We start from the raw sequence: 14,924 nt of genomic DNA on the forward strand, positions 1-14,924 counted from the left end.
GACAGATAGAGAAATACAGAGAGATCTACAGCATAGCTACCCATAGAGAGATAGAGAAATACAGAGAGATCTACAGTAGAGATACCACAGACAGAGAAATACAGAGAGATCTACAGCATAGCTACCCATAGAGAGATAGAGAAATACAGAGAGATCTACCATAGAGGTACCACAGACAGATAGAGAAATACAGATATATCTACAGTAGAGCTACCACAGACAGAGAAATACAGAGAGGTCTACAGTAGAGCTACCACAGACAGAGAAATACAGAGAGGTCTACAGTAGAGCTACCACAGACAGATAGAGAAATACAGAGATATCTACAGTAGAGCTACCACAGACAGAGAAATACAGAGAGGTCTACAGTAGAGCTACCACAGACAGATAGAGAAATACAGAGATATCTACAGTAGAGGTAGCACAGACAGACAGATACATACAGAGATATCTACAGTAGAGGTACCACAGACAGATAGAGAAATATAGAGATATCTGCAGTAGAGGTACAACGGACAGAGATATACAGAGAGATCTACAGTAGAGATACCACAGACAGATAGAGAAATACAGAGAGATCTACAGCATAGCTACCCATAGAGAGATAGAGAAATACAGAGAGATCTACAGTAGAGATACCACAGAGAGATAGAGAAATACAGAGATATCTACAGTACAGATACCACAGACAGATAGAGAGATCTACAGTAGAGATACCACAGAGAGATAGAGAGATCTACAGTAGAGATACCACAGACAGATAGAGAGATCTACAGTAGAGATACCACAGACAGATAGAGAGATCTACAGTAGAGATACCACAGACAGATAGAGAGATATACAGTAGAGATACCACAGAGAGATAGAGAAATACAGAGAGATCTACAGTAGAGATACCACAGACAGATAGAGAGATCTACAGTAGAGATACCACAGACAGATAGAGAGATCTACAGTAGAGATACCACAGACAGATAGCGAGATCTACAGTAGAGATACCACAGACAGATAGAGAGATCTACAGTAGAGCTACCACAGACAGATAGAGAGATCTACAGTAGAGATACCACAGACAGATAGAGAAATGCAGATATGGTCGATGTCTCCTATAGGAGAGGTGGAGGAAGGAGGGCTGAGATGCATGAATAACATCAGTTCCACTTCAGATTGACACAGAGATTATTGTTTATTTTACAGATTCAGTATGCGACACATTCAGACGAAGTGAAAAGCAGGTTTTACAAAGTTCAGAAAGTATTGGATTCTTATGGTAAAACTATTTCTAACATGGATACATTTACATATATACTGTATACTGTATAGCAATACTGTATAACAATCCCTTACCATTAGGCACTATTGTATTAATGAATGACAATGTGAGGAGCGTTAGCCCGAACCATGTATGTCAAGGTGATCTCTGTTCAATGTCAAAGAGGGGATACTGTAGCTCTTACAGCCAACACAGTTCCTGTGTCCCATGTCCATCAAGTTATGTCTCACTCTTTCTCTGTCTCAGTCTTTCTCTGTCTCACTCTTTCTCTGTCTCACTATTAATCTGTCTCACTCTTTCCCTGTCTCAGTTTTTCTCTGTCTCACTCTTTCTCTGTCTCACTCTTTCTCTGCCTCACTCTTTCTCTGTCTCACTCTTTCCCTGTCTCAGTTTTTCTCCGTCTCACTCTTTCTCTGTCTCAGTCTTTCTCTGTCTCAGTCTTTCCAACTTGAGAGCTCAAGGTGCATATACTGTACCTGTAAAGTGACTACATTACCCATAGTCCTCCTCTGTTCTCTTTAGCCCCACCCATCACTTATTAACAGGGCGAATCAGCTCTTTCCCTCTCCATGGCCTCCTCCATCTCATCCATCTCTCTCTCACAGTCCTCACAGCCCTCTGGCCCACACCCTCCTAGCAACACTAGAGTTGGTACATCCCCGTTCCCCACCCCCATCACGGTCCCGTCAGGCGCCCACGCCACGTCAATCATCCCGTTTGGGCACTGCAATAGGCCGCTGACAGAGTAGAGCCCGCTCCCGGGGACCACCTCATCGTAGGGAGGGGCGTGGCTGGCGGTGCGGGCCTCCTCCAATCGGAGCCTCTGTTTGTGGCGCAGCTCGATGATGGTCTTGGTGTAAGAGTTGAGGGTGAAGACTGCAGCTCCCATACAACAGCTGAAGGAGATCCACGCCAGGCTGAGGAGAGGCCACAGAGAGAGGGGGAGGGGTCATTAGAGAGAGAGGGCTATGAAAGAAGGGTCCCTACTATTCACTACTAAGAGTGTGAATGAATCCCCACGCGAATGACCAGCCGTAGTCCCAGGTCTGAGGCCTCCAGTCTTTAGGGCCAACGATGACAGTCATCTGGAACACTGTGGTGTACATCATGTGGGCCACCATCCCCATCAGACCTGGAGGGGGAGAGAGAAAAGCATTGATTTACTGTTTCATTCATTCATTAACTGAACATCTTGTCTAGAGGATGGGAGGCAGACAGAGATAAAGAGGAGAAGTCTGGAGGTGTAAAGAAGGATATGAACAAGATAAGTGCTTCATGCAGTAAAGACAGGCGAGGGAGGGAGGGAGGGAGGGAGGGAGGGAGGGAGGGAGGGAGGGAGGGAGGGAGGGAGGGAGGGAGGGAGGGAGGGAGGGAGGGAGTAGAGGCATTACCTGACAGTACGGTGCAGATGGCAGCATAGGCGTTGATTTTGAGAGCGTGTATCTCCTTATGGGAACACAACAACTCCAGCCACATCAACAGAAAGCCCATTCCCAATAGACCGATGTAAGTGAACTCAGATATCACCGATAGCCATAACACACCTGGAGACACACACAGACACGTTTGTTTTACTATCCTTGTGCGGACCAAACAATTGATTCCCATTCAAAATCCTATTTTCCCTAAACCCTAACCCTTAACCTCAACCTCCTAACCCTAATTGTAACCCTAAACCTAACCCCTGAGCCTAAAATAGCCTTTTTCCTTGTCCCCACATGTCCGAACTTCCCCACATCTGGTCCCCACAAGGATAATAAAACCAAACACACACACACTGTATCAATGGGAGGCCCATCCTCAAAATAACATCATGCAAAACTAGACACCACAGGCAAAGAGGAAGAGAGAGACAGAGAGAGAGAGAGAGAGAGAGAGAGAGAGAGAGAGAGAGAGAGAGAGAGAGAGAGAGAGAGAGAGAGAGAGAGAGAGAGAGAGACAGAGAGAGAGAGACAGAGAGAGAGAGAGACAGAGAGAGAGAGATAGATAGAGAGAGAGAGAACACACCTTGTGTTTCACCAGGAGTCAGCTCAATAAAGCTGCGACACTTCTCACCTGGAAAGATTTAGAACAATATTAGCGGTTTTCAACTTTTTGTGAGAGAAAAGTAAAGTGTGCTTGTAGCCTTTCTCACCATCAACGTGTTTCTCACAGCTCTCCCAGAAGCCAGTGTGGAAGTATCTGAAGGTGTACTTGTCCTCTCCTGTCTCCCAGATGTAGTGGACAGCATTGTCCAGCTGTCTCTGGCGGATCTTAGCCAGTTCATCTCTCCTCTGGGGGGACAGGGTTCTGTTGTATGGGTTCTGAGTTGGGCTCTCTGGGGAGAGTAGAATATTATCTTGGTATCTTCCATCTGATGACAGTGGAACTGTATCTTTCTGTTCACCTCTCTTAACTTCCTGTGCAATATTTGTTCCACACAACACATACCTGAACATTCTGAGTAAACCCCTAAATTCTTTAAAAAGGATAAAACCCTTATCCTTATCCTTCACAGCCTCCTGCTGTGGTTAGCGTGTGTGTCAGGTGATCCTCCTGCTGTGGTTAGCGTGTGTGTCAGGTGAGCCTCCTGCTGTGGTTAGTGTGTGTATCAGGTGAACCTCCTGCTGTGGTTAGTGTGTGTGTCAGGTGAGCCTCCTGCTGTGGTTAGTGTGTGTGTCAGGTGAGCCTCCTGCTGTGGTTAGTGTGTGTGTCAGGTGAGCCTCCTGCTGTGGTTAGTGTGTGTATCAGGTAAACCTCCTGCTGTGGTTAGCGTGTGTGTCAGGTGAGCCTCCTGCTGTGGTTAGTGTGTGTGTCAGGTGAGCCTCCTGCTGTGGTTAGCGTGTGTATCAGGTGAGCCTCCTGCTGTGGTTAGTGTGTGTATCAGGTGAGCCTCCTGCTGTGGTTAGCGTGTGTATCAGGTGAGCCTCCTGCTGTGGTTAGCGTGTGTGTCAGGTGAGCCTCCTGCTGTGGTTAGCGTGTATGTCAGGTGAGCCTCCTGCTGTGGTTAGCGTGTGTATCAGGTGAGCCTCCTGCTGTGGTTAGCGTGTGTGTCAGGTGAGCCTCCTGCTGTGGTTAGCGTGTGTGTCAGGTGAGCCTCCTGCTGTGGTTAGCGTGTGTATCAGGTGAGCCTCCTGCTGTGGTTAGCGTGTGTATCAGGTGAGCCTCCTGCTGTGGTTAGCGTGTATGTCAGGTGAGCCTCCTGCTGTGGTTAGCGTGTGTATCAGGTGAGCCTCCTGCTGTGGTTAGCGTGTGTGTCAGGTGAGCCTCCTGCTGTGGTTAGCGTGTGTGTCAGGTGAGCCTCCTGCTGTGGTTAGCGTGTGTGTCAGGTGAGCCTCCTGCTGTGGTTAGCGTGTGTGTCAGGTGAGCCTCCTGCTGTGGTTAGCGTGTGTATCAGGTAAGCCTCCTGCTGTGGTTAGCGTGTGTATCAGGTGAGCCTCCTGCTGTGGTTAGCGTGTGTATCAGGTGAGCCTCCTGCTGTGGTTAGCGTGTGTGTCAGGTGAGCCTCCTGCTGTGGTTAGCGTGTGTATCAGGTGAGCCTCCTGCTGTGGTTAGCGTGTGTGTCAGGTGAGCCTCCTGCTGTGGTTAGCGGTGCTACAGTACGTACTGAACACTGCAGCTCTCTAACTGGATTAATGTATGGAGTTATAAAGTGTTCATCTCAATCTCACTGGATTATGCACAATACAGACCAGGGAGCAGAGAGGACAGGACAAAACCCCAGGATTCATCTGCATTCCTCACACCCAGCAGATTACAGCTCAGAGAAAAGTTGTTTTCAATGAGGGATGTGGAGGCAGGTTTGAAAGGTTAGATGAAATATGTACAGTATCATAAACCTTGGGAGAATAGGGGAAGAGGCCACATAAGTGGCCAGAACGTACTGCTGAGATGATCAACTGACAACTTCTTTGAAAACAGTTGATTTGGAGTAAAAAACTAAATCAGACTGGCATCTTTTGGCCATTTGGGAGCACTTGGATGAGGGTTGTGATGGGGTTTCAACCCAAGTGGGCATGAAGAGCAAGGCAGACTATCACCCAACACACACACACAAGCATGCACACATCAGAAGACACTTTCTCTCTCACACACACACACAGTCAGAAGACAGTATGTCATAAATGGCTGGCAGATGTCACCATGGTGTTACAGTTGTGTAATTCTTATGTGAAACACTGTCCTTCTATTTGTCTAACACTTAGATGGGTACTTGAACCTAATGAATGCAGTTCAGACTCCCTTGTACATCCAAACGTTTAGATAATAGCTTAGGGCTGGTAGGATCCGTAGGGCTGACTAGTGATGACAGTAACAGGATATACATATATCACAGTGAGGGGTGGGTCAATAAGTTAGGGTGACACTGGGTGTGTTGAGAGTGCCACAGGAAATGACATCACAATTACACAGGTGACAGTTACGTGCGTGGCATACCTGTGGTGTAGGGTTCACTGTTGTTCTGCCCACAGTTCCTCATCTTGACCGGAGACAGGCAGAGAGGCTTGACCACCTTGTGAGTCCCTTCACACCAGTAGGAGGTGCAGAGAGCCAGGATGGACAGGGCCAGAGCCAGAGTGGTCAGGGTCAGGGACAGCAGGGAGCGTGACCGACGAGACATGTTCTCCAACATGGCCACACAGGGAGGAGGGGAGAGGGTAAGAGAAGGTCAAGAAGGAGGGATAGGGTGGGAGGAGAGGAAGTGTGTAGAGACTCAGGGCAGGGGAAGGAGAAGAAGAGGATGATGAAAGACAGATGGACAAAGGGAGGAAGATGGGATATAAGTATCAACAGCAGTATGTGAGGATGAAGTTGTTGTTGGTGATGTAGAGGATGATGAAGAAGATGATGACAGTTCTGGTGATAGATTGAAATCAGTGAAAGAGAGTTTCAAAAAGAAAGAACAGAGTAAAAAAACAAGAGAAGATAAAAACAATGTAGAGAACAGATGAGAAAATGGGGACAAAGGGAAAGCAAGAATAGAGAGAGAAGGGGAAAGAGAGAGAGTCCGATAAGATTCTGTCAAGTTAAAAGAGGGATGGAAAATAAGAGGTGGACAGAATGGACAAATGAACAAAGGAGAGGGGTCACACCAGGAGAAAAGAAAGGGATGGGAGGAGGACATGTCTGTCCAACCAGGACCGAAGGTTTCTGCTGTTATAGATCCCTAGGGCTCTTCACTCTAACCATTCAACAGTAATGGGAGTCAATAGATCACTAGCCCCTAGCCGCCTTTCATCATAAACCTTAGAGAGCTATCTGATACGCTATGTAGATCTCTGTCGCCTAACTTTTCACTCTAGTCCTACAGTGAGTTTTGATCATACAGACTTGATACAGTACTATCAGATCCAGCCGTAAAACGTATCATCAAATGTAGAGATATTATTGGAATACATTTTGCTTCGGTGTACAAGTGTTTTCCGTATGATCACATCTTAGGGCAGATACAGTATATCTTACTCATAGTAATGCTCAGGGTGACGGGTCGTACAGGTCCAAGAGTTCACATCTTAGGGCAGATACAGTATATCTTACTCATAGTAATGCTCAGGGTGACGGGTCGTACAGGTCCAAGAGTTCACAGTGTGTTTGCATATGGTTCTGGAGGTATTAGTAATCCATACCGTTCTGTGACCTGCACCCCGTTATTAACTTTCTACTTCCTGATTAAGAGGTTCTGGCCTGCCTCTACCTCTCACGGCATCCTCCTCACGACTTAAAGTAGAGGAAAAAGATGGAAGGAATAAAATGTACAGATTACTTTTTTTGATGAAATCATTAGTTAAGCCTCTGATCTAAATCATTTTTTCTGGTAATCCACGTTAATCTGCTCTAATCTGTTTGTGTTAGGTGTGTTAGAGTGTGAAACCCACTCTGGCTTTCTCTCCTGGTCTCTCTCTCACACTGTTCGCGATCCCTGCAATGTTAACACAGGACAGATTAACCAGTTAGTATGACTGCCGATCACTGTAATATCACTAGAATCTTCAAGTCAGTCTCAGTGGGAAGTATGGGTGCTGAGGGTGCTGCAGGACCCCCTGAAAAATCTGAATAAAAAAAAAAGTTTAATAAAATACTACTAGCTTTACTAGTTCTGTATTAGCGGACTGATACAGCCGCCTGTAACTTGGGCAAAAACCCGCACCCTCAAACTACTTCCCACGGCTATGTCCGGTGAAAAACTTTTCAGATTTGCAGCTATTGTTTACATAGGCCATTATATTCAAGTTTAATACCCAACACATTCTGTAGCAGTCAATAAACTGAAATCCATTGGCATAACAAATGGGCAATGAATCAACAAATGTTAAACACAAAATGGCCTACTGTACGTTAAAAACCCAGTGCCATTTCATTATACCTGCATTTCACTACACCCACAATAACATCTGCTAAATATGTGTATGCGACCAATAAAATGTGATTTTCCCTATAATCCTCAGTTACCAACAGCAATATTCTCTTTGTCATTTCAGTTGCAATTTTTGTATTTTTTAAAGGAAGGACTGCAAGATATATAAACAACCATACAGAGCACATGAGGAAGTACATCATTCTTTTCTCCATGCCAAACTCTTAACAGCTTATTCAGTTCTAAGAACTACTAATTCTTAGCCTGAAATTTGGCACCAAATCGAAACTGCATCGTTGCCTCACTACAGAAGAAACAGAAGTCTATTTTTCTCGAGACAACATCCATCACTACAATGCAATCTTTCTACTGCCGTCTTTTGCTGACATTTATTTTCCTCCATCACAATCTTTCCTTCCTATCCTCTTCGTATTTTTCCTCAGTCCTCTCCGATATGCTGAGATATTTATGTTGACCAAGCAATAACTTTGCACACATTTTTTGGTATTTTTGTCATCCCTGGTTTAACCCAAGTACTCTGCACTACTCCTCTCTCTAATACCCCTTTGTCAGAATGAGCAGTTGTGACCCTTACCTCTCCAGCCGGATGCTCCTCTCTCTCTTTATCCTCCTTTCCTACTCTCTCTCATGCTCCAGAACGAGTGTGAGTCCCCCACCACACTCCTCCTTTTTCTGTCTTTCTTGGGAATTTGTGTCACAGACCCATCCCGAATCCATGTAATCCCTCTAAGTCCATCTGTTACTGTACTTTCTCCCATATCAGTCTCCCTCCCTCCCTAGTACCCCCTCTACCTTTCTTGACTAACCCAAACTCAACTTTCACCCACTCTTGGCACCATCCCATGTCATGTCATTACAGTGTTTGTTTGAATTGTTGCACTCATCTCAATCTGTGTGGGGATATATTTAGTGTAAGTATCCTAGCCGGACAGGTTATGCCCCCTGTGCAAAGCCAAATCCTGACATTTTCCTATTAATGTCTATAATTGTCTGGAGACAACACAGGGGACAGAGTGGGTTTACTTTATATAGCCACAATTTATTTACATTGGGTTATGTACAGCAAAACAAACAAGAAATTAGCAATGACAACATTGGTTTAGGCAAGGAAGGAGTATAAACAATATTGTGTGTCTATGCGTTTGAACTGAAAAGGGCTAAAAACTGTTAACCCCAGGCTTGAGATTTACAATAATGTAGAACAAGCTTCCCATCGCTGCCAAAACACTGAAAAACAGAGAGGGTAAGAGTTACTCTTTTAGAAGAATAGGAAAGGGAGCACAAAACATCAGCTGAAGTATTTAGCGGGTATTTAATAGGGACGGTCAAGGCCATAGGTCAAGATGGGGTCAAGTGGACACTACCACCCTGACCCTTAGACCAGGAGAACTGCGCCTGATAAACCTTCAGCCTTTACCCCAGTGTTAACAGGTCTGAAGAGAATTAGATAGTAAGTCATATGTGATGCTGGCTCCATCATGCAGGCTTGCAATGAGCATAGTGGAGCCTCTGCCAAACATCTATAGTTCCTTCTGATCTGTAAACACTGAAGGGGTAGCCTTGGGCTACAGGATATTTTGTAACCAAATTCTCAGAATCACCTCACATCTTTTCTCACACAGTCATGTTTATGCTATTACAGACACCTGAATGCATACTTCTAAAATTATATTATGAGCTAAACATAAAAATAAAATAGAAACATTTTCCTTGTTACTAGCCTCTCAATGGCTAATACATAGCATCAGCAATCCAGGGTTTATATACATCCTTGGTGAATACTCCAGGCCTGTATTGACATAACACATACAGTAGTGTACTGGCCCCAGGGAACAGTAGTCACTGTGAAGATAAGAACAGCTCCATCTCACAGGGAACTGCTCACTTAGACCTCCCTCCGGTGGTCAACTAACTTACCACAGGACAAATAAATAACAGAAAAACTGCATTTCCCAAGGCCTCCAAAATTATTTCAAATGAAAAGTACTCACTTCAAACAGGACTCCTACTTCCTGATCAGGCGAGGGAGAGAATGACTGGTTGACGTAAATGAACTGTGTGGAGAGAGAGATTTTTTTTTATTGTTTATTATCCATTTCACTTGCCAATAAAGCCCATTGTGTGTGTGTGTGTGTGTGTGTGTGTGTGTGTGTGTGTGTGTGTGTGTGTGTGTGTGTGTGTGTGTGTGTGTGTGTGTGTGTGTGTGTGTGTGTGTGTGTGTGTGTGTGTGTGTGTGTGTGTGTGTGTGTGTGAGAGAGAGAGAGAGTGAGAAATGGGTGTTTAGAATCCTTGAACAAGCTGACGCACTATAGTCCCAGATGAAAGGCCACAGTGGGTGCATATCAAGGGGCCAGGATGCTTTCTCCAGTTCATACCTCAGTCACAGACAGAAGGGGTAGTCCAGACATGTCACAGGGGCTATAAAGCTGAAGCATCCGTTAAGAACGGTCAAACAGGGAAATGGTTCCAATCGTTTTTCCACCATTCATTTCTCATAGGGGATTTTAGAAACACTTAAATGAAGGGCTGCGTTTCATGTCGGCTTACCCTGGCATGACGCTTTGATAACCATGTCAATATCTCTCAGACAAGGTTACTTTTATCAATATATTCACCTCTATTTATTCTCAGATTTGAATATGCTAATTAGCATCAAAGTAGGCACCCTGCAAGACTACAAATCCCTGCACGCTCCTGCATGTCATCTCTAGCTGGCACCTTTGCTAACAGGTACATTTTAAGAAATGTTGCCAATTTATTAATTACAACATTTAGCTAACATTAGATGGTAAGAATCTCTGGATTAACTTTTGCCTCAATTCAGTATTTGTAGTTCTTTATAATAGCCACATTAGCAGATAATTAGCATTTCATTGGTTGGGGGTAAATACAGGCGAATATATTGATAAAAGTCACCTTGTCTGAGAGAAGTTAACACGGTTATCAAAACGTCACACCAGAGTAAGCCTACACAAAACAGCCTTTATTTGAAGAGTTTCTAAAATCCCCTATGAGAAATGAATGGTGGAAAAACGATTGGAACCATTTCCCTGTTTGACCGCTAGGTTTTATGGGTATAATAACTCATACTGTGATACTCTATAGGATCGTGCTCGGCTTTATTTGCTCCCACTGTAAAATGACACAGATGAACCATCTTAGGTTAGTTCTAAATATATCTTTGCCTCATTTGGTGCATAGACCAGAGGTATCACCTGTCCACTTCCTCTAGCTGAAGGGAAGGAGACAAGAGACAACTATTGAGAAGCACACACACAATAACTCACCAGCTGTTCATTGGCCTCCATCTTGAGGAATCGAGAGATGAACTGAGAGAGTGATTGCACTGTCCTCCCTTTCTCTACCGACCATTTCTTTGTCTTCATGATGGGGGTGTCTCCTACTGCCTTCAACAACACATCAACTTTGGAGAGAAGTAGGAAGGGAGAATGAGAGGGAGACAGAATACATGTATATTTTGCAAAGGATAACAATAGACTGCTAGATTAAAGTTAATGCTCTGATCTGTGTTATCAAATCAAATTTTATTGGTCACATACACATGATTAGCAGATGTTATTGCGAGGGTAGCGAAATGCTTGTGTGTCTAGTTTCTGACCGTGCAGCATGTAACATGTAATCTAACAATTCCACAAGAATGACCTAATAGACACAAATCTAAGTAAAGGAATGGAATAAGAATATATACATATAAATATATGGATGGGCAATGACAGAGCGGCATAGGCAAGATGCAATAGATGGTATAAAATACAGTATATACATATGAGATGAGTGAGGCAAGATATGTAAACATTATTAAAGTGGCATTATTAAAGCGACTAGTGATCGATGTATTAGCTACATAACCTAATTTTGCAACCTAAACTATCATAGGTTTCCAGCTTTGTTATAGTCAGCTGGAAAAAAATAGGTAGATCTTGGACTGTGAAGTCATTATAGCCATGACACAGACCGTAACGTCTGAACATTGATTTTGGCATGTTCAATGTTTGATGCAGTAAGAAATACAAAAATATGTCTCAGCCTTAAAAAAAAATATATATATAATGTGTTAAAGTATGAGGTAAACATAGTTTGAAATGCAAGCTAAACGTTAACCATTCAGCCAGCGCCCGCCCTACGTAAAATGTATGAACATCCCTGACTATCGATTTGCTGTTTACAAAATTGTTTCAATTATATTGACTGAGACAACGGTCAATCGACCTCTTCCGGGTCACGTTTGCTTGTAAACAGAAAGCACGATATCTTACTGTAAATTTAACTGTGAGTCAAACAGTCACTCATAATTTACTTTTTTTCTTCTCGTCTGCCGTCCCCGAGTCTTCCGTAGGCTGTTGTGGGGTTGAAGGCTCATCTTTTTGCGTTTCTGTAGGAGACTCTGCGTTGTCAGACATCCTCAGCAGTCCTTATCATGAGTGTGTGCACTAGATTCTGACGTGCACTCGTTATGGGGAAAACGCTGCATGCTATTTGCCGAAACCAATGTCAATGCTCAATGCATCTCATTCGATTGGTGTATTGGATGTTGGGGCGTTTTAGTGTAATTTGTGAACAGTGGTCGTAGTAGAAAGTTGATCTCGTGGTTTTTTCATCTATTCGTGAATTATTGAGGTGTGCTGTGTATGCAATTGACGCTGTCTTTGTTTAGCCAATATATTTTACAGCTTGATCTAGCAATCAATGTCTAATTTTATGACAGTCTCGGGTCCTTTATTTCACATGCTGAATGTTGGTTGTGTAGTGTATGTGCAACCCCGTTTACTCTGTCATAAATCTAAAATGTTCCTAGCTTTTGCTAATAAGGAGGGGGCGTCAACTGTCCGGCAGCTGTAGAAAGTTGGACCTTCAAGTGCAACCATTCCACACATCAAACCCCCACTATCAACAGTACGTTTGATCCTTTTGCCTTTTCTTTACCAATTTAATGCTTATTTGCTTTCTTTTGATAGGCATTCCTGGACATGCATTCCCCTAAAGTTGACATGCATTGAAAACATTACAGTGAAATATCAAAATCTGCAATATCTATGTGTACAAGGTTGACATCAGACGAATCCCCTATGAGCATGCCCACTGTATACATACAAATACAGCATGACATTGAAATAATTACATGCATTGAATCCTCTTGTTGTCTCGTCTGTATCTTGAGTCTCGTCTGTATCTTGAGTTGAATAAACACATGTTGAGAGTTGAGAACAGGATTTTGCTGTCACAAATGTTTTCTGTCACAGTCCTCTGAATCTGATCCATTGAGCACCCTTTTGATGTAGTACTTCTTCTAGTCTATTCTCTCCTCTCCATTTTCTCACTACATATTGCTCTCTCAGTGGCAGGGATTGGCAGACTGTCAACAAAGGGCTCAGTACTCTTACTGTGTGACATGCAGGAGAAGTTCAGACCCAACATCTTCCAGTTCACCAACATCGTCAGCAACGCAGCCAGACTGCTACAGGTACACACACACACTCACACTCACACTCACACTCACACTCATATTAACAGCTCATTACAAGTTAAAGTTGTTGCCACCCACATAGCAGCCAATACAAATTAAATGTGTCTCCCCCCACCCCAGGCAGCCCGTGTTCTGGGCATCCCCCCCATAGTGACAGAGCAGTACCCTAAAGGCCTGGGTCCCACGGTGCCTGAGCTGGGGGCTGGGGACCTGACAGCCCACGCCAAGACCAAGTTCACCATGATGATAGAGCCAGTGGAGAAGGAGCTCAAAGCCCTAAGAGACCCCAAGATAGCCATCCTCTGTGGGATAGAGACACAGGCCTGCATCGCGGTGAGACCACAGGGTCAGATATGACTAGAATTGGTCCCTAAGCTCAGATCTGTGATCAGTTTTTCCCTACCCTACCTGAATCTGGAGCCTTGTTCAGACTGACCCTTGGGAACAAGTTCATAATTAATTGAGTTTACTGTAAATAGGGCTCATCTATCTGTTCTTCTCCCACTAATTAGTGCACGACCTTTGACCTGCTGGAGAAGGGTATGGAGGTCCATATCGTGGCTGATGCTGTCTCGTCCAGAAGGTACTAATGTGTTCCCTACTATTTCTCTTCAATATGACAATACTGTTTTTCTTCAATGACAAAATATGATGCTCACATTTTCACTGGTTAAACATTTCTGGTGCTGAGATATTCTTTTCCCTTCTCTAATTCTATCTCCAGTCAGACAGACCGGTTGTTTGCCCTGTCCCGGTTGAGGCAGAGTGGAGCCTTCCTGACCACCACAGAGGCCGTCCTACTACAGCTAGTGCAAGATGCCAAACACCCCAACTTTAGAGAGGTACTGTACCATGTGACCTCCACCTTTCAGAATACACACACTGCCTGTTGTCTTATCTGTTAGTGTTGTGATTACACAATGTCACTCAGCCTGTTACATGGTAATTACATAGGTTATTACACAAGTCGTTACTATTGTATAAGCCTATGTAATGTAAATAGTGTCCAGCAGTGGATGAATCTGGAATGTTCATGTGATCATGTTTCCTTCCATAGATCCAGAAGCTATTGGTCCAGCCGTCCCCTGACACAGCCTTGCTAGCCTTCTTCAGCTCTCTGTAGAGAAGACAAGCTCCTTCTTGTTGTCTGTGAATGCATCTGAAACACTGTGTGAACACAAGTACGGAAATAAACCCATGCTGCTGTTTTCCATGCTGACTGCTGAATGTTGATCATCTTTGAAATGGGGGGATGGAGAAGGGAGCGTATATAGGAGCCCTTTGATGACATCATATTACTGTTGTGAGTTTTGCTCTGTGTCTGCTGGTAGGCTTAAATATTTCCTACTCTAAATCACATTATATTTGTCACTTGCTTGGTAAACAACAGGTGTAGACTAACAGTGAAATGTTTTCTTAAGGGCCCTTCCCAACAATGCAGAGAGAAAAAAAAAAGTCAAATAGTAGAACAATAATAACAAAAGGTAATAATACATAATGAGTAATAATAACTTGGCTATATACACAGGGTACCAGTACTGAATCAATGGTGCATCGGTACTGCTTGCCGTACGGTAGCAGAGAGAACAGTCTGACTTGGGAGGCTGGAGTCTTTGACCATATTTAGGGCTTTCCTCTGACACTTCCACTCCACCTTCTACAGTCCACAGGGGAGAGATGAGACAGAGGACTAGTTAAAAGTTCATAAATGATCCTATAGACACTGAAATAAGGTCACTTTTGTATTTTCACTCTTAACACCCCACGGAATGAAGGTATGGTAATCTAATCCTAGAACTGTGGCAACTTCC

At 43.9% G+C, this 14,924-nt stretch overlaps 3 protein-coding genes across 5 annotated transcripts; 1 reads left to right on the plus strand and 2 right to left on the minus strand.

The window, feature by feature from the left end:
* Positions 1 to 1,177: 1,177 nt before the first annotated feature.
* Positions 1,178 to 7,349, minus strand: LOC139572346 (germ cell-specific gene 1-like protein). Its single transcript, XM_071395068.1, has 6 exons — positions 5,690 to 7,349; positions 3,408 to 3,590; positions 3,281 to 3,328; positions 2,665 to 2,817; positions 2,294 to 2,405; positions 1,178 to 2,190 (listed from the first exon to the last, which is right to left on the minus strand). Exons 1-6 carry the CDS (start codon positions 5,883 to 5,885, stop codon positions 1,812 to 1,814), a joined length of 1,071 nt encoding a protein of 356 aa, XP_071251169.1. The 5' UTR covers positions 5,886 to 7,349; the 3' UTR covers positions 1,178 to 1,811.
* A 1,297-nt stretch (positions 7,350 to 8,646) lies between these two features.
* atg12 (ATG12 autophagy related 12 homolog (S. cerevisiae)) lies at positions 8,647 to 12,081 on the minus strand. The gene is made up of 4 exons (XM_071395076.1): positions 11,947 to 12,081; positions 10,916 to 11,052; positions 9,620 to 9,682; positions 8,647 to 8,855 (listed from the first exon to the last, which is right to left on the minus strand). Exons 1-4 carry the CDS (start codon positions 12,047 to 12,049, stop codon positions 8,796 to 8,798), a joined length of 363 nt encoding a protein of 120 aa, XP_071251177.1. The 5' UTR covers positions 12,050 to 12,081; the 3' UTR covers positions 8,647 to 8,795.
* isoc2 (isochorismatase domain containing 2) lies at positions 11,890 to 14,332 on the plus strand. Of its 3 annotated transcripts, none has more exons than XM_071395072.1 (7): positions 11,890 to 11,918; positions 12,445 to 12,542; positions 12,986 to 13,110; positions 13,234 to 13,446; positions 13,626 to 13,696; positions 13,838 to 13,955; positions 14,171 to 14,332. In XM_071395072.1, coding segments are annotated over exons 2-7 (594 nt in total). In that variant the 5' UTR covers positions 11,890 to 11,918; positions 12,445 to 12,541; the 3' UTR covers positions 14,237 to 14,332. The 3 variants fall into 3 exon arrangements, with proteins under 3 accessions (XP_071251173.1, XP_071251171.1, XP_071251172.1); XM_071395070.1 differs by lacking the exon at positions 11,890 to 11,918 and adding an exon at positions 12,184 to 12,266; XM_071395071.1 differs by lacking the exon at positions 11,890 to 11,918 and having other exon boundaries at positions 12,274 to 12,542.
* The last annotated feature ends 592 nt before the right edge of the window (positions 14,333 to 14,924 follow it).

Source organism: Salvelinus alpinus, chromosome 4 (genome assembly GCF_045679555.1).
Source record: "Salvelinus alpinus chromosome 4, SLU_Salpinus.1, whole genome shotgun sequence".
NCBI lineage: Eukaryota > Metazoa > Chordata > Actinopteri > Salmoniformes > Salmonidae > Salvelinus > Salvelinus alpinus.